Genomic DNA, 24,540 nt, shown 5'->3' with positions numbered 1-24,540 from the left:
TTCTGGATGGCTCTGGCAGGGATCACTCCTTTTCTTACAGCTTTGGAAGGTACAGTGTGTTCATCACTCCACTGGTGTTGAACAAGGATGGATGGGATGAGAACTGAGGGAGAAGCAACACATTCTTTGAGATGTTCACTCAACACCAGAGTGAGTTTGTGGTGCTTGGCAGGAGCCTTTGGTGCCAGACAGAGCAGTTGCTGCTGTTGGCTACACGTGTTTCAGAGCTACAGCAGCATTCCAGTCCTGAGCTGTCCCCCAGGCTCAGGGGGATGGATGAAGCCAAGGGGAGCTCCCCCTGCCATCTGCAGAGAAGCAGCTCAAGTGTCACCTTCCTGTACAGAGGCAGGAGCAGCAATAGATATTTCATGTGCTTTTTTTTTTTTTTTTACTACTGCAGAGGGAACAGAATTCCTTCTGGCTGCTCTGAGGGAAGAGACACCATTTTCTGCATCATTAAGCTGCTGATGTTTTTGCTCAAACTGTTCTTCCTCTTTAATGTCCCAGGGAGAGGAATAACAGGGAGACACTGGCCCGAGGGAAAGGCACACATGCTGGAAGGTGGGAGGGAAATAGATAGGGGTTAGATCTCTAATAGATTATGGGAGTGATAATCCTGGCAACTAGAAAACCAACTAAAACAGGATTTGATTTCATTTAAGTAGATATTTCATTTAAGTAGAACAGCCGAGCGCTGGTGCTGCACTGACAGAGCCTTTCAACAGCCTCTTCTCCCGGGAGTTCTCTCCAAGCTGGGTGCGAGGGACAAGGCTTGAGGATTTTAGATCAGCAGCAGATCTAGTTTCCATAACAACAACAAAAGTCTCTTAGATCTAGAATAGCACTTCAGTCTCTCAGCAGCTGAAGTCATCCTGAGCTCTATTTTTGCTTCAGGTGAAGGAGGAGCTGTTGTTTCTCAGAGCCCCTGAAGCTCAGTAGTACAACTGAGATGTGTCATCTGGGGGAGGAACAGCAAGACATTTCCAACCCTACGGTGTGTTGGGAGTTTCAGGTGGGACAGGAGGAAGTGGCAGCTTTGTTTTGCTTTTACCCCCAAGGCTGGGATAGCAGGAGGGCACTGCTCTCCCCTGAGCTGCTTGTCCCCGTTTCTGCTGGAGAGCAGGGACAGCCCTGAGCCCATGGACGATGCTGAGGCAGGAGGTCAGGCAGTTTGTTTATTGGCAAATAAGTGCTGAAACCCATGAGCCCCACAGACACAGGTGCTCAGTGCCCTGTTACATCAGAGTGGTCACGATACCGTTGGGGAAAGTGCAAAAGATCAATAAACAAGCAAAGTTAGTTCTGACATACCCAGGGGAAGGTGGTGAACAGAGAGCTCGGTGCAGGTGAGTTTCTCTTCCATCCGGCTTGAGTGGAAAACCAGTGACACAGCAGTGGAAGTCCTTTGGGTGAGCTCTAGCTAGAAGTTAACTGCAGGATGAGCAGGCACACACACACACACACACCCCTGAGCTAAACCAGCACGGCCCTCCAGGACAGCTGGGGCTGTGGGGGGGGTGACAGCGGGTGGTACTGTCCCTTTCTGCACTAGGATGCACCAAGTCTGTTCACAGCTGATATGGGAGGGGAAAACATTCATTAAATCAGTGCTTCAGGGTAAAAATAAAGTCAGGCTAAAACATGCCTGGACAGACGCACTGAAAGAAAAGCCTGGACAGTAACAGGGGCAGCAAAGCTGTAAAAAGGCTTGTAAACTTTGCAGTCCAAGAGCAACTTCTCGGAGGAAACACAAGCGAGGTGATGGTCCCTTGCGCTGAGGTTTGGGGTTGGGCCCTACGGTACCAGGTTGGTCTCCACAAAGAAATCTTCCAGCTTCAGGGGACAGGTGTAGGGAGCAGCCATCAGGCCCCAGGACAGAGTGTGGCTCTAGGCCAGCCTTGCCTTGCTGGTCTCCCACGGGTGGATGGGTTTAACAGGTCCTAAAGGTTAACTGCAGCTTCCTTGCCTTACGTGCTGGGACGTGCCAGAGGGGGGGGTGTGGGACACTTCCCTACTGGAATGCTCAGTGGTTGGACTTGGGCAATTCTACTGTTGGAGGAGAGAGAGGAGGGGAGGGGCAGATAGGCACTAACCCACAGCAGACACAGGCAAGTGTAACTGGGACTCTGTGAGCAGCTGCTGAGGGACACGGCTCGCCCTGGGAAAGCCACTGTGAGGGACAAGACTAGGGCAGGGAAGGGAAAATAATCGAGGAATCTTGTGCCATCAAGACTGACCTCAAAGCAGGCTGCACTGGGAGGTGACAAATTCAGTCTTGGGTACCATCAGCCCTTTCCCAAAACCTCACCATTAACGGTTTTCCCACTTCTTTCCCCCAATTCCCGTGTTAGCAATGGAGTGTCAAACCCTGAAGAGAGCAATGGTCTCGGACGAAGAAATCCACATTAGAAGTGCCAGGAGATGAGGGGTGTATTCTGCTTGTACATTCTTCCTGGAGACATTTAACTCAACAGTTCCAAGTAAGTGACAGGAACCTTCCCCTTCTGGTTCCCTCTTTCCCCTATGAGCCAGTCTGGATCCATGCCTGGCAGGCTGTACACAGTGATCATCTGTGGAGAGAAGACAGCATCAGACAGGACCTCACGCTGCAGCCAGAGTCAAAAAGTTCAGTCAGAGGGGGACTGAAAGAACAATAATTCCTGAAATTCATTTAACAGGCACCTGTGCCCTTTCCCTGGAGCTATCTGCAGTTTTAACACAACATGTAAGGAAAGCTGTCCAGTGATGTCCCTGTTGCCTTTTCATTCTCCAGAGTGACTTAAGGCATTTTTACATGTTGCTGTTCTGAATACAGAACTTCAGTCTAGAGAACAGAAGAGTTTGCAACTTGCTGAATTCCCTTTTTCTCTCAGCACAATTAGAGCAATCCTCCAGCCAGCAGCTTATCCCATGGCTCTGGATTAGGCAGCTGCATTAGGGGGTCACAGTGAAGATACTTCTGGGGTATGTTAAATAACAAATGGCCGTGAACACAACTCGCTGCAGCTCAGGGGGTACCTGTGTCCAGGTAAAGACTCTATTAGCGCCACAAAGCAGGTTTTTAGGGGCAGGGGAAGTAACTAAAGGCCTGCTGAGAGCACAACAGACCGGTGGGCAATCACAGCCAAACCCAACACACGGGAAAGCCACCAACCTCATCTGCAAGGAGGGCCAGCTCGGTGCTGTCGGCGGCTTCGTAATCGTAGAGGACTCTGGCCTTCCGCGTCCCACTGGCAGGAGGCTTCACTTCGTTGGGGTTCAGCACCCCCTCTGCCACCGTGTTGGGCACCCCAACGATTGTGGGCACGACTGGAATGGTAGGCACGGCAGGGAGCGGGGCAGCAGCGACAGCCGAGGCAGAGGGAGCAGCTGCGGGGGACGTGGAATCTGCGTTGCCTACGAACGTGCCTGAAAATCTTCACAAGGGAGAACAGAGCAGAGCTCAGTGAGGCTCAGGCTGGGCAGCCACACAGAGCTCCTGCTTTCAGCAGTTACACTGCAGAGATGATGCTCGAGAGTCCCCTGCCCTTCCCGTGGGAACACATACTCAGTCCTCAGGTGCTGAGACTGTGCTAGGGCTGATATTTCTCTGCTTGTTTTGACTCCAGTGCCCTGTTTCAGGACTGGCACCAAACCTGCAGAGGACCAGACTGAAGGGTGGCACTGGGCTGGGCAGGGCTCTGACTGAGTCCATTGCACTGTGTCCTTGCCCTGCTCTCACATGGTCTGTGCTACCTGTTCTGCCTTTGACATTGCTGCTGGATGCCCAGCTGGAGGCTCCCAGGCTTTGTGGGCTCTCCAGAGGGACAGTAATGGAGCTCAGGCCCATTTATCTAGAGGGGGTGCAGCTCTGGCTGCACCTTTCTGGCCTTTGAGGCAAGTTCTCAGAGACCTCAGAGTGGCTGAGGGGAGAGAGAGCCCTCAGAGCTCATCCTGGCCAAAGGGGTACTTACATTTCTCCTTTGGAGCTGCAGCATGGAAAAGAATGGAACAGGAGTAGTGAGTGATCACAGAGAGGCAACAGCCCCTCCTGAGTCAGGAGTGACAGTAGCAGAGAGAATATCCCAGCCCACCCCAAGGGATGTGCAGCCAGTGGCACTGAATATGGAACGTGGAATTTGGAATCCGTTCCTGCTGCAGCCCAGCACGCTCAGGCTCATTGCCTGGCAACAGGAATTTGACTCCCATGTGATTTAACTAATTTAGAGGAAGAATGTTCCAACCCCCATGGCCTTCGTGCTTTGAGAGGAATGTCTAAACCCCAGATGAATCCCGTGGCAAAACCTGCTCCAAACACACCAGCAGGACTGGTGTAAACTCTGTCAGAGCTGGGAGGGGGCTTTGTAATTCTACCCAAGGTTCTGATGCGGGAGGGGAAGGAGGGCTGAGCTGGGGTAATGAGATCAACAGCCCTCAGAGAAGTAAAAGCAATGTCTTGTCTTACCTGCCCAGTTGCTTCTGCAGGTCCAGCATGAATTGGTAGCACTGAGCATAATAGTTGGTCTGAGACTCCACAAACTCGTGGAGGCAGCGAAGGTGATTCACCTGGAGGGAAAAGGACCATCAGCTTGACTGAGTTTGGTTGCCAGGCACAGAAACTCTCCTGCTGCAGCCACTGCTACCCCCCAGAGAAGCAGATTCATGCATGCCTGTGTGGCCATCCCACAGCTCCAGTCAGAGAACAAGGTTTTCCTGGCCTGGAAGCATTTTGAGGGCTGCAGAACCCCCAGTGGCACTGCCTGTGCACACTTCAGCGTGGTTTTAGTTTGGACGTTCCGGGTCTTAGGGGGATGTTGCTGTAGCATCCAAATTTACCACCTCTTCTACCTCTATTCCCAGTGCTGGGCTCCATCATCCTCTTGGCACTCTTCTAGGAAGGAGCCAGGAGTCTCTGTAGTCCCTGCTGACCCCCCAGTGCCCGGGAAGACTCACGTGTGTGCTGCTGATCCCCTCCAGCAGCAGACGCGTCACCTCTGCCTGGCGGTCGAACTCGGTCTGGGTGAGCCTCATCTCGTGCTCCGCCTGCAAACAGGGTGGGGGGCTCAGGCAGCACGAGGCAGGACCCCTGTGCTGCCTCTCCACCCTCCCCAGCCCTCCACCACCCCCTCTTTCTGGCTCCAAGACACAGGTGCTGCTGCTCAGCGGGATCCACGTGCACCCCCTGAGTCAGGCACCAGCCAGCCTGGGCTGGGATCCCAGAGGCCTCAGGCTGCATTTTCAACGTGATTCCTGCTGGATCCCACACCGGATCGCTGCAGGTCGTGGAATGGCAGCTCAAGACTGATGCATCAAGCTAGGAAGCTCCTGCTCCCACAAGACTGGAACGTGAAGATGGAGAGGCTTTGTTAATCCTGAGGGATGTGGAAAGCCAGTCCCATGCCAGCACCGGTCTTTTTATCCCCCTCTTTCTGTGCCTGCAGGGCAGGGGACTCTCGAGCATCATCTCTGCAGTGTAGCTACTTACTGCTTTAGAGTTAGGAGAACTGAACACCAGTGAGTAGAAGGCAGCCCCACAGCAGGAACTGGGAATTCAGAGACAGACTGACACTGGGCACCCTCTTCACCAGGCACACAGGACATTTCTCCCCCACCAGCAAACAGTGCATTTACACTGGGGCAGTTCTCCAGTACCAGAACAGCTGGGTGGATCCTGGCAGGAAGAGCTCCAGAAGTGCTGGAGCAGCCAAGTGCTCTGGTGCCACTCTCCCCTCCTGCTCCGGATGGTGACAAAGAGGCCCACGTGTCCTCTCTAGCACAGTTCACTCCTTAACACCAGGCACTGGTCTCCTCTTGGGGCGTGCTCTATGGGCCACAGAGGAGTGATCCCCACTCAGCTCCAGCTCTCTGGAAGGAGAAGCCTTTCCCCTCCTCCAGGAGTGTGCAGCCACTGGAGAGCTGCCTGCCTCGTTCCTTCTGCTGGAAATGCCCTGATCACTCTGGCACAGGAGTGACACGTCTGGAATTGAGCCCAGAGGGCTGATCCATCCAGGCTGACAGTCTCAGAGCAGAGGCCACATGGCTGGTGACCCCAGAGGAGATCCAGTATTCCCAGCAGGACAAGCTGGAGGGGTTGCTGGGGCCAGCACAGCTCTCATCTGGTACCAGTGTTACCAGTGTAGAGCCAGGCTGCAACAAAGAAATGCTTTGACTGTCTCTTAATCAGATTTGTCTATTTTAAGCTACAACTGATCTATTTTCTTCCATCCTCGGTATGAAGGGATTATTTAAAGGAGAAGGGGGAATGTAACAGGATATCCCAGCGCAATGCCTCCAAAGCACCCAGAGATTCTTGCCCCAGTGGGCTGAGACTTCAGCATTCAAGCTATTCAGAACCTGTGCCAGGCAGACCCAGCTCCACTGGCACTGCCTGGGATTTGCCTCTCCCTGCCAGCTCTCAGCAGCTGCAGGATGTAGTTTCCTATAAAGCCAGCACTGGATGCTGACCTGGGAGGTCTCTCCAGTCTTGTGCTTCTCCAAGACACAGAGAACTTGGATGTTTACTGGTCTATCCTGATAGGATAGAGGAGCAGATCCTTGCATGGTTACAGCTGACTGCAGTCAGCTTGTTTGTTTGAGGGACTGAAGGGTCTAAAGAACAGGAAGAGCTGGTTCAGGAACAGCCAGTCCACTCAGCCAGTGCCTTTGGAGTAAGGCAGGAACAGCTGCTCTCATGCACAGCAAGCAGGAATGTGCCATTCTGCCACTGCCACTTCAGGCCAATGTCTGCTGGGGGTGTTTGAGACAGTGTGAGAGCCAACAGGATCCCAGAAGAGTCTCTGGAAGCTCTGTACCATGCTGGAGCTCCACACAGAGCTCACCTGGTCAGCCCTCCATCACCTTCATGGACAAGTCCCACTCCCCTTGCAGAGCCCAAGACCTGGGACTTTGGCTCCACGGACCCGCCCAGAAGGGTAAGGGCAGTTCACCCAGACTGCCCTAACCCTTCAAACAGGCTCCAACCCTCCCAGCCTGCCCTCCTGACAGAGCTGTGCCCTCCAGCAGCTGGGGCTGTGCACAGGGAAACCCTGTCCTTGGCTCAGCTCTGCTTGGAGCTGCTGATCAGACCAGGGGCTCCCAGAGGCACGTGGAGAACGGGGACCACAGGAGCAGAGCTGAGTCCCAGCCAGGGCATCACCTCTGCTCCTGCCACACGGGGCAGGGCTCTGAGCTGCCTTTCCCTGCACACAGACCCGGCAAGTCCCTCACACCAGGGACAGCCAACTGGCCCTGGGCAAGGCTCTTCCCAAGGGGACCCAGTCCCACTGAACAGCAGGATCAGGACCGGGGCTGACAACAGCAACGTCCCCCGATCCTGCCCGTGAGCAGGAAGGGTTCCACGGCACCCCTGGCCCCCAAACACCCCCAGCACACCCAGGAGGTTTGAGCACAGTTCCAGCTGGGTACTTACTTTTTCCACCTCGTCGTTCCAAAGCTGCAGGGGCCACAGAGCAACAGGAAAGGAGGTCAGTGTTGGAGACGTCGAGAGGCACTTGGCATTTACACCAGTGGGCAAGGATGCTCCTTGGACACAGCAGGCCAACTCCAGGGACAAGCTAGCCCTTCACCCAGCAGCAGCTGCCACATCCATGCCCCTTCCCCTCATTCCTGCACCCCTGAGCTCAGTTTCCCAACTGGGAGAGCAAATCCAGAGCCAGGGCCGTTACAGTCACTGCATTCCACGGGCTCCAGGAAAACAAGGATTTACAGCAGAGTCCTCTGCACAGCAAGGGTCACTTTACTGAAGCTGCTGAGGTTGGTGTTGAAGGACAGCCCTTTTTTTAGGATTGCGGGGAGGCAAGTGAGGTGCTCGAGCCCATGGACAGGGCCTGGGAGCTGCCATGAGCTCAGGCCAGACAGAGCCTGGTGTTCCTCACCCACGGGTCCAGAGAGCTCAGATAAATGGGATAATCCAGCCAGTCTGCACTGCCAACAGGTCTGTTCAGTACAGCAAGGAGGAAGCAAGGGCTGGATGCTTCCTCTGAGCCAGGCACAGCATCCCACAGCTCCTTCCTCCACCCACGGGGCACACTCAGGGCAGCTGCTCGTGGGATCTGGCCCCAGGACATGAAACAATGGACAACAGAAGTCACACACAGCAATGGGAAAGGGAGAGAGGAGGCAGAAAAACACATTGATCCTTCCCAGAGGTCCTCAGCTTGGCCTTCCCTCAGCAGACAACCCCTGCCTCAGTCCTGGCAACCTGGAATCACCCTGCACTGACTGGGAGCCAGCAAGCAACGCCCCACACCAGTGGGGCTGGGGGAATTTGTAGCCAGATTCCTCCTCTGTTGCCCTTGCTGTGCCATCTCCAGCTCTGACCCTGCAGTGCTCTGGGACAGCCCAGCTTTGCCTAGATTTATCCCTGGGCTGAGGCACTGCGTGGCTACATTTTGGACAGCTCAGGGAGCAGAACATGATCTGCACTTGTCTTCCTCCCCCCCAGGCTCAAGCCAGAGGAACCCTCTCTAAGGTACTCAATCTGTTTTTCTTGGAATCGTTCCTAGGAATAAGAGCATAGCAGGTCTGAGAGAAAGGGATATTTGGGTTTACACAGCCCACATACACCTTCTTACACAAAAACAAAAGGTCAGTGTGGGAGAGAGGAGAAATGACTCCTCAGCCTCCAACTTATACAAAAGAAGGGAGGTGCTTTTCTCTTGGGTCTAATTCCATCTGAGCCCTCCTGTTATGGAAGGGGAAAAAAAAATAAAAATAAAAGCACTGTGTTATCCACCTCTCCAGAAACCAGCAACAGGAATTTAGAATCCAAATCAGAGCCCTGCTGAGGGCGTGTGGTCCAGGAGAGAGCTGAGCTGTTTGCTCCCCTGCAGGACCAAGCTGTTCCCTGGGACACAAACAATCCCTCCCTCCAGAAAGGAGCCGAGCTCCAGAGCCAGGGGAGCAGCAGCCACTGCTCTGCACTGGCAGAGCACACCAAGACTGAGTAACACAAGGACTCTGGCCTGGAAGAGAAGCAGAGCAACAGGATGAAGAGCTCCTACCTCGCTGCAGTGCCTGACCCCTTGGGATGAATGCTGGGATTAGAGAGCTCGCTGCAAAGCAGCTCTGCCTGCACAGGGAGCAGCCTGGGCTCAGCCCATGCTCTGCTAATCAGAGATGCAAACTGCTATTCAGGTCACCCCTGCCAGTGCAGTCGGACTTCAGGGGGCCCTTCACCCCCCTCTGGAATAGTCTTGGAAGCCACAAGGCCTGTCACTGGCCAGGCCAGCACGTTTCTCACGGGCACTCCTGGTCGGAGGCCCTGCTGTGCAACCACCCAACATAATCCAGCGCTCCAGGGCAGCACTGGCTCCTTTCCTGGAGCCCTGCTCTGACTGCCAGTGCCATCAGCACTAGCAGAGCTCTGAACTAGGCAGAGACATCCCAAGGTCGACACTTGACTGCTAAAAACCTCTCAAAATCTGTTTCTCCTGCCATGTTACTGTACTTGGCACCTGCTCCCCGGAACAGCTTTGCAATACAGCAAAAGCAGATCCAGTTGCAGTTTGGTGAGGGCTGGAATGTCCAGCTGAGCATCTGGGCACTCCACAGGATGCCAATGCACATTTGTACAAATGCTTGTCTTCAGGTCTGCTTCAGCCCTGGGGAATGGTCAGGATACCCTGGTCTATCCAGAGGCAGGGAAAGCCCAGTCTCTCTCCTCTGATTCTTCTAGAGCTTAACTGCAGTCCATTATCACACTGCCCCAGACCTTCCCCAGGGAGAAGCCAGAGCCACAGGCTGGCTGTGAGCTGCTGCACTAGGAAAAGAGAGAACTGAGCAGTTTCTACAGCATCAACAGTATCAGCTTCTTCCTCAGGGCTCTGACCACTAAGCCTGTTACCGATGGAAATGGTTTTCTAGGTATTGTGCAAAGCTAGTTCTGATCCCAGCATCACTCTCCAAGAAGGTCAGGACAGATCCCCCTGGGAACTAACACTGATGCTATCAGCTCAGACACACCTTTTTCTCCAAATGGGATGGGTTTTCCATTCACCAAATCCAACTTGTTTCCACGACCGTTTTCATTTGCGAGAAGGCTGCGCTGCCCTTTTTTCGTATCTGCAGATCCCCCTCCCAGATCACTCTATTACCAGGCATCAGTGTTGTTCTGAATGCTAGTTAGGAAGCAAGATGAGCAGTTTTCAACATTTTAATGAGAAATGTGACACTGTGCAATGGGGAGCCATGAACACACAGCAGGGGCAGCCGATTGCTTGGCCACAACCCCTGGGTGCAGCAGAGCACGGGCTGCTCACCCGCCCCCGGCACATCTGGCCGTGTGACAGCTGCCAACAGACAGGCCCCAGGATGGAAGGGGAAGAAAAATGACCTCTGTTTGCAGAATAGACAAGCCTGCACTGGTGGCAGAGAGATTCCTCCACCTTTGCTTCTCTTGGCCAGCTACAAAGCCTCTGACACCACAGCACGGACCAGGCGTGTGGCACTGCCGGTGTGCAGCTGGAACCGCCCAGACAGGCCAGCCTTGGGGGTTTTTTTCTTTTCAATTGCTCCCCTAGCAATAAAAACCAGTCAGCAGATTCCCACTAGAATTGTGGAAGAGGCCTGGCAGAGAAGCTGCTCTGGGAAGCAAACCAAGCAGCACAAAGGGTCACACCCTGATCACGCCTTCCCCAGGGGTGACCCGAATCCTTGAGGGCGAGTCAGAGGAACCTGGGGCAGCCCATGTCACATTAAAATGTTGAAAACAGCAGAGCACTAGGTCTAAGTTGAAGTCAGGTAGAGAGAGGGGCAGGAAGAGGTTGGAGAGGCAACACCCAGGGGGAGGCAGGAGGCAAATCTTACCGCTGAGGCGCTGGCGGAGAGCACGTAATTACGAGGTCTGGTTTCCTGAAAGTCAGGCACAGCCTGGGGGGGAATAGAGGGTCATGTACAAGGCACCAGAGGAGGCAACAGGAGTCAGTGGGCGATGGATGGAACAGGAGGCTGAAAGCTTTAGTCCTGTCTGTGCTGGGAGATGAGCTCAGATTCTGGAGGTGGCAGGAGGGAGTTCTCCCGACCTCTGAGCAGTGGTGTGTGGAAGCCAGGCTGGAGCAGGAGGAGGTGGACTGGCTCACACAGTCACACCTGGTACCTGAACAGCAGCTGCTTCTACTGTTAGAAACTCTGCTTACAGCTCACACAGCAGCCCAGAGTGAGGGTGGGACAGCACAATCCCAATGCCCTTCCCCTTCCCTTCCAGCCAGCAGGATGCTCATGTTCTGTTGGCTCTGGTAGACAGGACATTCCTTCCCCTTGATTCCTACCAACAGTCCTATAAATGTCACTGTTCAGGGCCCTGTCTTTAAAGCAGGAATATTTACCAGCATTGGAGCATCCTTTCCACAGTGCCTTTTAGAGACACATTTACTGTTCTCACTCTCTCCAGGCCTCTGGGCACAATTCCTCCCAACAGACCCACCTCTGCCATTTCCAGGAAGGCACATGGCTCAGCCAAACCAGTTCCAGCCAAAGGCAAGTGCGTGAATTTTCATCCCTGAGGTCACAAAAACCTCCAAGCCACGTTCTCCATAGCTAACCCTCTGCCCTGGGGCAGGAAGACTTTAAGCCCTCTGGAGGTTTTCCTCCTTGAGAATGCAATGGATTCATCCACCCCCACACAGCTGTGGGCTCACTAACCACATAACATGGTCTGCTGAGCTAAGCTAAGACTAGAGCTCCTCCTAGGATGGCCTTTTTGGCTGTAGCATCACCTGAAGAGAGAATCCACCCAGCTGCCCTAGGTCGGGAATACCCAGGGCATCCTCCTGCTCAGCCCTTGCTGCACAGTGGCTGCTGTGCAGGGCTGGCACAGTCCTGCTGCATCCCAGCTATGCTGTTAATCCTCTCAGATCCCACGTTTCCTCTCCCAGGTTAATCTCCCTGCAGTCACCCAGATCTACTTACACACACTGACCCAGTTTGCTGGGCCCCGAGCAGCCTGCAGGAACGAGTGACCAGTGTGTGCCAGAGCATCAGGCAGGCCCAACAAGAACAGATTTTTTTTTTTGCTCTTTTTTTTATATGCCATTTAGGAGTTTTGGGGATGGCTGGAGGGAAGGAATAAGGAGGAGCAATTCCTATTACAAGTCAAACTTGAATATAGGGAGAAAAATGAGATTTGAGGCCAGCACAGCAACTGGGCAGAAGGGATATGTCATAGATATAGCTTCTTCTGCTTTCTGTTTTTTTTAAAGATTAAGAGCCACTGAAGAAAGCTCTCCTCCCATTCCCTGGTCTCCAGGGAGTCCCCAAACCAGTCACAGCACATGGGATGAAGGAGGCAAGCTTCTCTTGTACTTCTGTGCACGGAGAAGTTGTATTTGCAAGCAGTGGTCAAAAGGGACCCACCTCCCTCCCCCTTCCACCCTTGTAAGAGCCTGGAGGACAGAACAGCACCACAACTAGATCATCCTGCCTGTCATTGTCTCTGGACTGCCCTTCTGGGATTGGCCACCCAATCCCAGCTCCTCCTGCCTGGAGCTGGAGGAGCCCAAGGGGGTCTTTAGGGGAGCCCCTGCCTCTGTTGAGCACTGCTTGCAGGAGCGTGGATGGACCCAAGGGATGCTCCAGAGGGGCTGCAGGCAGCTGGGATCCTTCTGGAGCACCTTCCCAGGCAGCCATGGCCCTGACCACGCTCAGAACATGCTGCAAGGCCAGTCCCAAAGGGACAAAGGAGATATGAAATTTTCTTTTAAAAATGCAAAAGAGACAATGAGAGGTGTTAAAGAAAAAAAAAAAAAAAAAACCAAACCACAGCACCGTTAGCACAGTCAATACTCACATCTCCCTCACACTGAGCAAATTACAAAGAAACAAAACAAAAAGGTTAGTGAACAAAACAGCATCAACAGGAAGGACAAAGCACAAAGTCCAGGGGAAATGCACAAGCCCAGATGCTCCAAGGGCAGCTCCGGGGTCTGGGCAGCAGCACTCGAGGGTCACCACGAGACAGAAGCTGTGGGAACACCGGTTTGCACCACAGAGGGGAAGAGCAGCAAGAGAGGGGTGAGCTGGGATATTGGGGATACTTCAGCTTGGATGGGGAGGTGTGACCCAGGACTCCAGGCACGTTACAGGGAACGCTGTGGTCTAGTGATGAGTTAAGGTCCCTAGAGCAGGGGCAGAAGTTCTCCCCAGGGCTGGGAGCTTCCACCTTGTCCTATGGCAGTCAGGGAGACACTCAGAGCCCAACAACTTTGTCTTTAAGCTAAGCTGGGTGAGAGATGGGTCCCCATAGAAGCAGCTGAGTTTGCTCTGCTGTTGTGTGATCCGTGTTTCAAAGCACAGAGTGGCTCAAACTTGGTTTGGGGAGAACACCCTGGAAAGCCTGGACTGGTTCTGCACCTTCCTGGGGCACCCCAGGAATTCCAGTGGGAAACCAAGTCTTTCTTTTCCAGCTACAGGGAAGTCCCTCACCCAAGGGTGTGTGTGCAGGTGAGAGGCCTTGGGATCACGTGCTGTAGGAAGCAAGGTAAGGAGGGTGGAAAGGGAGGAAGCACAGGAGGTATCTGAATTCCTGCTCTGATTTGAGTTTAAAGATAAAGCAATGGCCACCAGTTCCTTGAGACTGGGGCACTGTCCCCTCCAGAAGGGGAACTGGGATCCCTGAATTTACCTTCAGAGGATCTGGGGGGACCTGACTGATTAGAGGAGGCTTTTTAAAAGGGCAGCTCCTACTTTTGTTCAGAGCTTTGCTGTGTAGGCCTGAGCAATGTCAGAGGAGGAGGCTCCTGAGCTTAGCACAGCTTCCCCATCTGGCAGGGATGTAGTTAGAGCTGGAGGAAAGGGAAAACACGTGGGAACTGGTTATCGAGGGAGCTACAAGGCCAGAGGCCCAGCTGGGCAGATGGCAAGAACACAGGCTCATAGCAGGGCTCCTGGGCTGGTATCCCAGTGCATCCCAGGGACTGACTGACAAGGGTTGCTGCCCATTCTGACTGCACACATTTGCTAGTTGAGCTCCTGGCCCCAAGCAAGAAGCAGAACTTGGCAAGTGCCAACAGCCAGAGCACTACAGGATGACAATCTGCTTCATCCAGGGACTCCAGCAGTGCCCAGCGTGGTGACTGCCCCCAAGTCAGAAGGCTCTGGAGAACACCATGAAGGGAGTGAGCAGAGAGGCTCAAGGAAGGACCTTGGTAGCCAGTCTGACCCTTACAGGCTCCTGCAGCATTCCTGGCTGGGGAAGACTGAATTGGCAGAACGTTAACTGGTCTGACAGCCTGGGACTGCTGCAGAGCCCCAACAGGCTGTTCCCTCGTGCACCTCCCAGCTCAGCAATCTCTTGCCTTCTTTGAGATCCCCAGGGAAAGTCAGTAAGTCCTCAGAAGCAGCAGCCTTTTAGTCAGTAGGACAAATCATCCAGCAACCCTGATCAGTCAGGAGGCAGGAGCCTGGGACGAGTACAAGTTTCCAGACTCTGGAAGCTCAGAACTGTTTGTTTCAGCAACGCTCCCAAGGGAGGAGATCTCAGGAACAGGCATGTGGCTCCTGCTCTCAGTTTTCCTTACACACCAGACAAGGAATTCCCCCAGGACATGGTAGGGCAACCTGATTTTTGACCATGTGAACCAAGCCCTGGGGCCAGAAGGGACAAAGAGGGGAAGGAGGGGAAGAGTTACCGCTGCTTTTGCCTCGGCAGCTTTGGCCTTCTTCAACCTGGCCTTGCAGGCGTCCAGGTCCAGGCGGCGGTTCTGCAGGATCCTCCGCTCCTTCTGCAAGGGACAGAGCTCGGGTAAGAGCAGATGGACCAAGAGAAGGGTTGGAGAGGGAAGAGGACATGGAATCATCTAGGAATGGAATCTATTTCCCTGTCAAAAAAATGCCAGGGAGAAAGAAGCAGTTGCTATGTTTGTTTCCCTGAGAAGGAGCTTTGGGCCTGGCTGCAAGGGATGCAGGATAACCTTCTGGAATCAGGGCAGCCTCTGGGTGGGTGGAGCTGCAGGAGCTGGGAAATGAGGTACCTTTCTCAGGCACATCAGCTGGCAATCCTTCCCTGCTGGAGAGGGAACCCTGGGCAGATCTAGGATTGGTATTCTCCCGTCCTTGCATTCTTTAAGGGGGAAGGTGTGGAGTCATCCTTTCTCACAGGGAAAGAAAATGGGTTCTTCCAGCACTGTTTCCCTCTCCCCCTGCCCTCCTTGACTCCGGTGACGTGACAACCTCCCCCTTCCCTGCTTCCACACTCACAGAGATGGTTTTCCAGTCCCCTTCCAGGAAGTTGCGCAGTGGGGTCAGGAAGTTGATGGAGGCAGAGCGGATGAATTCCCGTTCCGCTGCACCCAAGCGCCTCTGGGTCTCTCCAACTTTTATCAAGGTCTTTCCTGCAATAACAGGAATCCTCAGCTCCAGGAAAAACCCATGAACACCATGTTGGCTTCAGCCAACTCCCCCAGAGCCAAGAGGCTCCTGTGTCCCTGCCTGGCTGAGGTGACCATGCCCATCCCACCCCAGCTCCAGCCCTGACCACGGTCTGCTCTTGGCCTGAAGCCTCCTCTCGCTGCTCCCAGGGCAGCTCTGATCTTATCCATCTGCTGAGCCACTTATGTCCTTTTACTGCTCAACCTGCTTGCACAGAACGATCCTTCTTTGCCTCATAAAACAGAGGCACAGGAACAGAGCAGCAAATTAAAAAGCACCAGAGCAGAAAACATGAGTTGATTAGGCAGTGTGGGCTATGGATGCAGCTACAGCTGCTCTGCCTGGAACAGGATTCAAATATTGAACAACTATTGATCTGGAGAGCAGGAACAAAGCCCATGGCAGTGGCAAGGACAGCTGGAAGGGAAGGCTGTGTTTCTGTGCAGCTCTGCTGCTTAAGGAAGCCCAAAATTCCCCCAGGAAAAGACAACTACTAGGAATTAAGAACAGAAAGATGTTCTGTGTGGTCAGGAAGGGGCCTGTTGAGGCTTTTAGCTAAGCACCAAACTTTCAAGTCTGTTTTCCTGTTTTCTTTCTGCTAGAGGAAGATTTCCACCCTCCACTTGCAGGATGCAGTGAAAGGATGGCTCTCCTGCTCAGAGTCTAGAGAAACTCTGTGCAAACAGACACCAGCTTAGATTAAAAATATGCTCAAACTGGATAAAGCTAAAGCTATTCACTGCAATTCCCCATTCAGGCTGGTTTAGAAAGCCACAGAAACAGCACAGAACAGTTTCTCCCTCTTCCCCTGGAGCAGGGAGCTTGGAAGTCAGGGAGCAAGCAGGAGTTGATTCCCTACGGGGCGCGCTGCAGATGCCTCAACCCAAAGCACTGTTAGGGATACTCTCCCGGGAAGGGATGAATTCCTAGGACTTCTTAATTAGCCAGGCTGACTTACCATAAGGTGTCCCTGGCCCAAAGTCATTGGCTGCTTCTGTCATGTACTGTGCCAGCAGCTCCCCGTTGGTGACTCGGGAAGGCACCTTCCGGTCGAGCTTCTCGTACAGGAATTCTTCGACTCTGGCACCTGGAACGAGGACACCAGGGAGGCTGAAACGGGGATCCCTGAAGTGGCATTCAGGGAATCCCACCCCGTGCAGTCCTCAGGGACGCACTGGTGTCCCTTCCCTGTTCCTCAGGAGCGCTGCCAGGCTGTGGGCACAGCCAGTCACCTCTCAGGGGCACAGGGATGGAAGGACAGGCCCTGCAAAGGCACATTTCTTCTTCCAACCCCCACAAACTCAACGCAACAGGGCTCTCTGCCAGAGGGCAGGTCTTCTAGCACCAAGCTGCAAGTGCTGTTTGTCCTTCAAGCCTTGGGAGAAGCTCGACTTACTGGGGTTTGGCTGTAGCAGGACCTCGGTCTGACGCAGGATCTTCTCTGTCCAGTTCTTCGTGCAGTCTGCCCTGGCCAGGAGGTTTTCAAAGTGGGCATCGAGTTCAGTCTTCTCAGCCTGGCCTAGCTTTTCTTCAGTAAACTGCAGGAAGAAAGGAATCATTAGGTCTGTCCTTCTAAAGCAGATTTACAGCATGCTACAGAGTTGGTAAAGGACAGCAAAGCTGCTTCTGTGCTGTGTATTTATCTTAGAATAGAGCTAAAAAGCCTTCATGGAGCCATTCTTTGCTCCCAGCCACCTTCCAGGTGAAGAGGGCAAATTTTTGCCCAAAATTAGAACAAGCATGGGGCTGAAAATAGAGTCCAAGTTTGAGAGGTGTTCCAGAATAAGTAACTTCTAATAAGTCTGGTACAAAAATAGTGTAGTTGTGAGGGATCTATTTAAATATGTACATCCTGTGCAGTGATGAGGTTTGTCAGTCTGGAGGTGCAGTGTCAGATGGGCTGGACACTCCCAATTGCTTCCTTGGGGGATTCCTGACACAAAAGCCCATTACCTCTCATCCCACCCCCATTTCCCACTTGTTCCCCTCAGTGAACCTGTCCAGCTTCAGTGTCTTTTTAAGTACAATTTTCTGCTTTTGATGGAACCAGCATCACATTGGATCATACTAAAAGACCCTTTAATCAGCTGTGCCACTTGGGACCCTACAGACGCTGCAGTTGTCCTCTGACCTTGTTGCTGGTCTCTGGAGCCACTGCTGAGTTCCAGGATGTGGTGATGTGCAGCAGTGGTACACTCAGATGCTAAGAGGTTAAAGCCTGGCTCAGCTCTTAGATGAAAACACAACTGTCTGATGTACCACCTGTACCTTTGCTCTGCTCCCCTACCCCAGAGCTCAGCAACAGATGGGCCAAGATGTCCTTTCCATGGGTCAGCTGCCCTTGCTGAAAGGCTTGGTGGCCAGCTCTGTTCCTTTCCCAGTCAGCACAAAGCTGGGAACCGAGATAAGGAGCAGGGACAAACAGCCTTGGGGAGTCCTGTTACCAGCCCTGCCTGTCACCAGATGTCTGAGATACACAAGCCCTGCAGGTATGTTTACACAGTGACCTGTTTGGGCATGATTCAAGCTGCAGCCAGTGAAGTGCTTTGCCAGATGTGGGTGGTGACAGATCCTCAGCTGCAAGGACAGTCACACTCCCCCCTGCACGGCCAGGGATGGTTTCATTGCTCTCTCTGCACCAGTAGCCCCTGGTTACTGGTATGTCATTTTAACTGGGTCTTGCCATGACCCCTGGGCACATTCAAGGTGAGGGGGTGTTTGTATTGTTCTGTACCCACATCTGTGGTTGTATTTGGGGGACACACATGATGCCTGAGCGGCTGTCGCTGCCTCCCCCTTGTCCTTGCTGGGAGCCCAGGGCTGTTTTCAGACTCTGCCAGGCTGGGCTGAGTCACTGCCATGCAGCAAACTGGGACTTCCCAGGTATTTGGCACCAATTCTCGAGTCATCTGTTTGAGAGCTTCCCTAAACAAGCCAAGGCTCTTTGATGCAAAACAGTCTCTCTCGCCCCCCTTTCCCAGACAGCGTTTTCAGACCTCATCTCACTTTCAAGTCCATCTCTTGTTCCTGCAGTTTAGGCTCATCCTGCACCAGCATCTGCCCTGGAGCTGTCAAGCCTAAACCCAGTTTCTTATCAGCTGAAATTAGTCAGCTTCTTACAGCATTGCTGCAGTGTCAGATCACTGCCCAAGCCCTCCAGCACCTCCTCAGTGCCACTGCCAGTGTCCTGAGCCAGCTCTGGGCTTCTTTGCTTTATTCCCAAGCAGCATCTTTGGCATCACTGTCCTTTGAGGATGTTTTGTGTAACCCAACTCTGGGGTCACAGCACAGGGCTCAGCCAGGACTCCAAACTCAGTTCTCATCTCAGGTCAGGCTCTGCAGCTGTTTTGCCTTGCAAGAAGGCTGAGGGCAGCACCACTGCAAGCCTGGGGGCTATGCCAGAAAGGGAGGACGGGCAGGAATCTCAGTCACAGCCTGTGGCTCCAAAGGGTCAGGCCAGAAAACCATCTCTTATTGAGGCTTTCTTTCTGTGCTGGGAGGCAGGGCATGAACATCAGGAAGCTGGTGCAAGGGCATGGCAGGCTGTGACTCCATTTACACTTAATTCCCTCAGGGTCTCCCTGACCCCTGCCCAGCAGTCAGATGTGCTGAGGGCCAGCCCAGGCACAGCCCTGGGCAGTTGGTACCTCACTGTAGGTTGCTGCAGTGTGTGCTTTCCCTATAGCACACATCCCTCTCCTCCCCTGTGCACGAGGAGTCGCTGATCCAGCTCAACTTGACCACTAATGTGACTTTTTAGATCAATCAGAGAACCCACTGACTTCACAGCACCAGTGGGAATGTGCCATCAGGTGCAGGGGAGACCAGGACCACCTCCTGCAGGAGCACCTTGCTGGGAGATCAGCTGAAACCTCTCCTGGAAGCACAGCCAGCGCAGGAGATTGCAGGTAAGTGCCACTGACCTATCCTAGGAGCTGGTTCTTGTCTGGGGCAAATGGGAATCTGAGCTTTTAGGTGGCAACAGGTCTCAGCTGCTGGTCCCCTCTTACCTGGCTGCCCAGTAAAAGGCAGGGTAGAACAGCAGGGATTTCTATTTCTAAGAATTTGTTTCCGTAACACAGAAATTTTACTCCACAGACACAAGATTTGTGCCCAAGATTTGAGGCCAGGAGGTGCAGAACAGAGCTCATGGCTCCTGACTGTAAAAGTCAGATTTAGAGGATATTATACCCTGCTGCTCCTGCACTTAGAGGCACTGCTGTATTCTGCAGCAGACTGCCACAAATGGGAGTGTTATTTGGTTTTATCAAGTTGATTTGCTCAGTGCAGATCCACTGGGAGATAGGCAGGGCCAGCAGAGCAAAGGCAATTGCAATGCTGAGGAGAACCTTCAGCTCCTCCACCCTGCTGTGGCAGAACTACTCCCATTTGTTTTCTAGAGCACGATGATTGGGGTCAACAGCCCCTGCCCAGGATCTGGATCCTGGGATCACGTGCCAGGTGGCAGAGCTGAGAGGCTCAGGAAACGTCCCTGCGCTGACCCAGGGAGCTGAGGGGGATTAATAATGCAGGGCAGCCTTTTGTCAGTGCCACTCTCACTCTCCAGGAAGAGGAGAGAGCAGAGCTGCATTCCAGGACATCAATAATTCAGCCAAAGGTTGGGTTTCCTCTGGAAGCTTGGCTGGCCAGCAGGAACACGAGATGCATTATCAGGGCCCATGTGGGCAAACAGGGTGACCCAGCAGGAGAGCAGTACGGGGGCCACAGACCCAAAAGGAGCAAGGCAGTGCTGGACTGCAGTTAGGGCAGCTGCCCTGGGCATTCACAGCTTGGGAAAACCCCCCTTCCCCCAAGAGAGCTGGCAGAGACACGGCTGGGAAGTCAGCAGGGTCAGTCAGAAGTGCTGAGCTGGAGGGGTCCCCCAGCACTGCAGGCACAGGATCAAACAGGCTGGGCCTTCAGGCCATCAGGGTTAGGCTTTAAAATAGCACTGTGTTGTTTCCTTTGCTGAAAGCATTAGCACCTTTCTCTGCTTAAAAGCAAGGGGAATAAAATCCCAGTGTTCCCACTGTGTTATGCCACTACCACAGCTGTTTTGGGCAATGCTGCACCAGCTGACATGTGCCTTTTCCAGGCTCCTGTGATGTTTTTTTTTTCCATCCCTCCTTCTCCATTTGGCCCAGGTCTGTGCACTGTGAGCTCTGACAGGGTAGCTCCAGCCCCCTGTTTTTTCCCCAACTAAACATTACTTATAGCTTTCCACCTTTAAATTAGGAAGAACAAACCAGGGCCAGGAGTCTTGAACCAAGAATAGTCTCTTGTACCTGCCAGCAGATTTTGGCTGTTGGGTTTTCTGAAGCCTCCAAACAGCTCAGAATGCCCAGGCTATGGTAACACAGTAACATTTGGTCTTCCAGTGATCAGAAGCACAACAGAATCAACCGAGGCAAATCTACCTCCTACAAGAGGAAGCCACAGCCACTCAGTCAGCACCTAAAAACTACCTGAATTTCAACAACTCTGGACCAGACACAGAGTATTTGGCCACCAGGAGTCAGGAAAGGCAGGCTGGGAGCCAAGAGAAACTGTGCTAGAGGACAGAAGGAAGCCATTACCAGGACAGCTTGGTTAACTCATGAGCAAAGCATTTAGGAGAGGAAAATAAAAAACTAACACTGCAGTGGCGGGTTGACCTTGGCTGGACATCAGGTGACCACCCAGCTGCTCTATCAATTCCTTCCTCAGCAGAACAAGGGGGTTGAAAATAAGATGGGAAAACCTCACAGGTCAAGATAAAGGCAGATTAACGAAGCAAAAGTTGTGTGTGGAAGCAAAGGAAACCAAAATACGCCATTCTCTACTTCCCATCAGCAGGTGATGTCTGGCCACTTCCCAGCCTCAGTACGAGCAGTGGTGACTCTCCAGAAGAGAAATGTTGCACATAATGAACGTTCCCCTTTCTAATTTCTCTTAGGTTTTACTGTTGAGCAGATGCCATATGGTCTGGAGCATCCCTTTGGTCAGTTTGGGTCAGCTGTCCTGCCTGCATCCCCTGCCAAGGTCTTGAACTGTTCAAGTGTCATCCCCAGGAAGGTCAGTAAGCAAAGGGTCTGTTTTATCTATTAATGAAATTGTCTGTTGTGCCACCAGAGCTCAGGGAGATGGGGGAGTCTGTCAGTCTGCAGGGGCTTCAGGGTAAAGCCAACCTCTAGTTGCTACAGTAATGACATTAGCAGTGCGATAAGCGCCCACGAGCTGTACTCACACTTTCACCCAGAGCCATTTCCATCAAAACTGATAAAAGACAGACACCTACAATTATTTCCAGACCTCCCTGAGAGAGCCTGGCTTGCAGCCTGTCTTAGAACAGAGACACCCAGTGTGTTGCCACAGAGCTTCCTCTGCTGGGGTTTGGGATCAGCCCCACTCTCTGGTAACTGGAAGGTGCAGCTGATCAAAGAGAATGGCCTTTCTTCAGTGAAGATGAACAGTGACCTGTCTGAAGTCTGTCTGCAGGTGCTGCATCCCCTCTGAGGATTTGATGGCTGCAACTGGTAGTTCAAGTGTCAGCACAGGACATCCTCAGGTGAGATGCTGAATCCTGCAAAAGCTCTATATCCTTGCAGCTGCCCAAGCCTAGAACCTTCTTCCCCACTCCCAGGGTAGCAGAGCTTCCTACCCCAGCTTGAATAGTCTGCACTGCTAACTGATGCCTGAGCTCTGAAGAGCCATGTAAAGGCAGCAGTGGGGTTTTGAGGGTTTTTTGTTGAGGAAGGTCAAGCCTAGTCCAAAATCCTTCACCCAGCCACCTGCACTGGGTTGTATTTGACAAGTTTCAAACCAGGACTGCTCCTGCCCTGAGCCACCCCAGGGGTGTTGTGCTGACCATGCTCTGCCTCATTTCCCCCTCGCTGGGCCCAAATTCCAGTTGGAGTGAAGCTCTTGTGTGCTGGTCAGACAGCTCAGGCAGACAGCAGGAGCTAATGCTGTCTGAGTGCTACAGCACATAATGGCCAGTCCATTTATCTCCCAGTCGCTGCAGTTCCAGTAAAACATGACTTTGTTAAATGCCTGGAGCTGGGGAAACCATCTCCAGTGCTACAGAAAGCAGCTCTTTCTAGACAGGTCTTGCTCCCCTCCTGGAAGATCTGCAGTGCTCCAGAGTGCTACAAACCCTGCCCTTGCTGCCCACACAGACCTCAGCAGTCACCTGTGGCTCTGGGGGAAGACAGGGCAGAGCTCACCCACTCCAGGGGACTCCGTGGGGACACGAACAGGCTGAATTCCCCCAGCAATGACACCTCACAAAGAAGGTTTTTTCAGCCTCAGTGATCTCCTTCCTTCCACCAACACCTGCACGCTGTCCACGAGCAGCAGCGCTCCCTTGGTTTCACGAAATTACTACTCTAATTAGGCACATGAATATTCATGTACGAGCCAGTGGAGTAGGTGTAGAGGCTGAAGCCACGATTTATAAACGCCTCCTTGCTGTGGAATCACTGTGTGCAGACACTGTTCCCAGGCCTGTCTCCTTCCTACGCCTTGGAGCTAAAAAACACTTATCAGAGACTTACAATAAGGCTTCTAAACATGAAATTTCTTCACAGCCTTTCTTCTGCTACCAAGGTCATTTGCATGAGAATGGCATCTTTGGGCCTCCCATCTGCTCCCTGTTTTGCACCTGTAGTTAATATCTCCCTTTTTCATGGCATATGACTTGCTGGCATGGTGACAGGAGGTGATATCTGCTTACAGGAGACCAGTTCCCAACAGAGCCGGAATTACTCCAGTGCACAGAAGGTCTGGAACGAGGCAGCTCTGCTCTGTTTGTTTACCAGCCCCCACACAAGAAGCACAGTCCCAGAGCCACCAGCTGGACTTCACTTTCCAGGCAGGATCCCAACCAGTCCTGACCTGCCTCTCTCTCCTCTCCTGCCCAACTAAGAGCAGTTTTCCATTACTATGCCCAAGAGGTGGGTACACACAGCAGCCCCATCTCATCACCTGCTGCTCAGGGGTACCAAAATATCTTCACAGCTTCAGGATCACTTCATCCACAAGCAGCTCCTGATCTCAAGTTTGTGAATCACAGAATATCATGAGTTGTCAGGAATCCACCAGAACTATCCAGTCCAACTCCTGGCCCTGCACAGACACCCCAACAATCTCACCCTGTTCCTGAGAGCGTTGTCCAAACCCTCCTGGAGCTCTGGCAGCCTTGGGGCTGTGCCCACTGCCCTGGGGAGCCTGTTCAGTGCCCGACCACACTTTGCCTGATACCCAGCCTAAACCTCCCCTGGTGCAGCTTCAGCCATTCCCAGGGATGATCCCGCTGCCACAGCAGCCCACAGAGACCCGTCCTGCTCCATCTCAGCAGCTCCATCCTATCCCTTGGAACAGCACAGTGGTTGCCAGGGCCTGGAGTCTCCTGCTCCTCCTGAGGGGCTGAAGAGCAGAACAGCTCCAAGGCACCCTCACCACATCCCCCAGCGACAGGGAGCATCTCACAGAACCACTGAGTGGTTTGGGTTGGAAGAGAACTCTGGAGATCCCCCAGTCCAGCCCCGAGGCAGCGTCACCTGGAGCAGGTGTCACAGGAACCGGGAGGGTTCAGGATGTGTCCAGAGATGGAGACTCCTCGCCCTCCCTGGGCATCCTGTTCCAGAGCTCTGCCAGCCTTTCCCGGTGGGTGTGGGCACGGACAACAGCAGCTGAGATCAGCTTCTCTTAAACAACAGCAACCCTCAGGTACAGCGTCCGCCCGCACTCGCGTCCCTGCTCAGCATCATCCCCGGCACTGTTCCCTCGGGACCCTCCCGGGGTGGTGCCTCTGCGAGGGATGCTCCGGGGGGCTGCGGCTCAGCCAGACAGGCCCACCCATCCCCGATCTCCCCCTCTCACCCCTCCCCGGCCCTGTCCAGGCCTGCACCCGCGGGTCCTTCCCCCTCCGCCCGCCCCGCCGTTGCCATGGCGCCCCTGCTCCCCTCACCTGCATGGCGCGGGAGAAGAAAACCCCGGCGTCCGACGCCAGTTTCTTCACGTTGAACTCCATGTCGGCCGCGGAGCCGCCCCGGCCGCGCCGCGCCCCCGCTGTCACCGCGCCCGCCGCGCCGCCGCCTTTTATAGCGCCGGCCCCGCGCCTCTTCAAAGGGGCTGTTTCAGCCGCGGGGTCCGTCCCCCACCCCGCTCAACGGCGCGGCGGGTGCGGCCGCTTTA

General features: G+C 53.5%; 1 protein-coding gene across 7 annotated transcripts; it reads right to left on the bottom strand.

Annotated features, from left to right (window-relative positions):
- Positions 1-1,161: 1,161 nt before the first annotated feature.
- Positions 1,162-24,441, bottom strand: SH3GLB2 (SH3 domain containing GRB2 like, endophilin B2). 7 transcript variants are annotated; one of them, XM_027877740.1, is made up of 13 exons: positions 24,314-24,441; positions 16,760-16,901; positions 16,322-16,450; positions 15,193-15,326; positions 14,625-14,717; positions 12,785-12,796; positions 10,807-10,869; positions 7,409-7,432; positions 4,933-5,022; positions 4,445-4,545; positions 3,954-3,968; positions 3,155-3,416; positions 1,162-2,570 (listed from the first exon to the last, which is right to left on the bottom strand). In XM_027877740.1, the coding sequence occupies exons 1-13, from the start codon at positions 24,374-24,376 to the stop codon at positions 2,463-2,465; spliced, it is 1,236 nt and encodes a 411-aa protein (XP_027733541.1). In that variant the 5' UTR covers positions 24,377-24,441; the 3' UTR covers positions 1,162-2,462. The 7 variants fall into 7 exon arrangements, with proteins under 7 accessions (XP_027733541.1, XP_027733543.1, XP_027733546.1 ...); XM_027877742.1 differs by lacking the exon at positions 3,954-3,968; XM_027877745.1 differs by lacking the exon at positions 10,807-10,869.
- Between the last annotated feature and the right edge of the window lie 99 nt (positions 24,442-24,540).

This window comes from Empidonax traillii, unplaced genomic scaffold (assembly GCF_003031625.1).
Source record: "Empidonax traillii isolate 1590-97213 ecotype Southwest subspecies unplaced genomic scaffold, ASM303162v1 scaffold34:size3740991, whole genome shotgun sequence".
NCBI lineage: Eukaryota > Metazoa > Chordata > Aves > Passeriformes > Tyrannidae > Empidonax > Empidonax traillii.
This window is presented reverse-complemented; position numbering and strand designations above follow the sequence as displayed.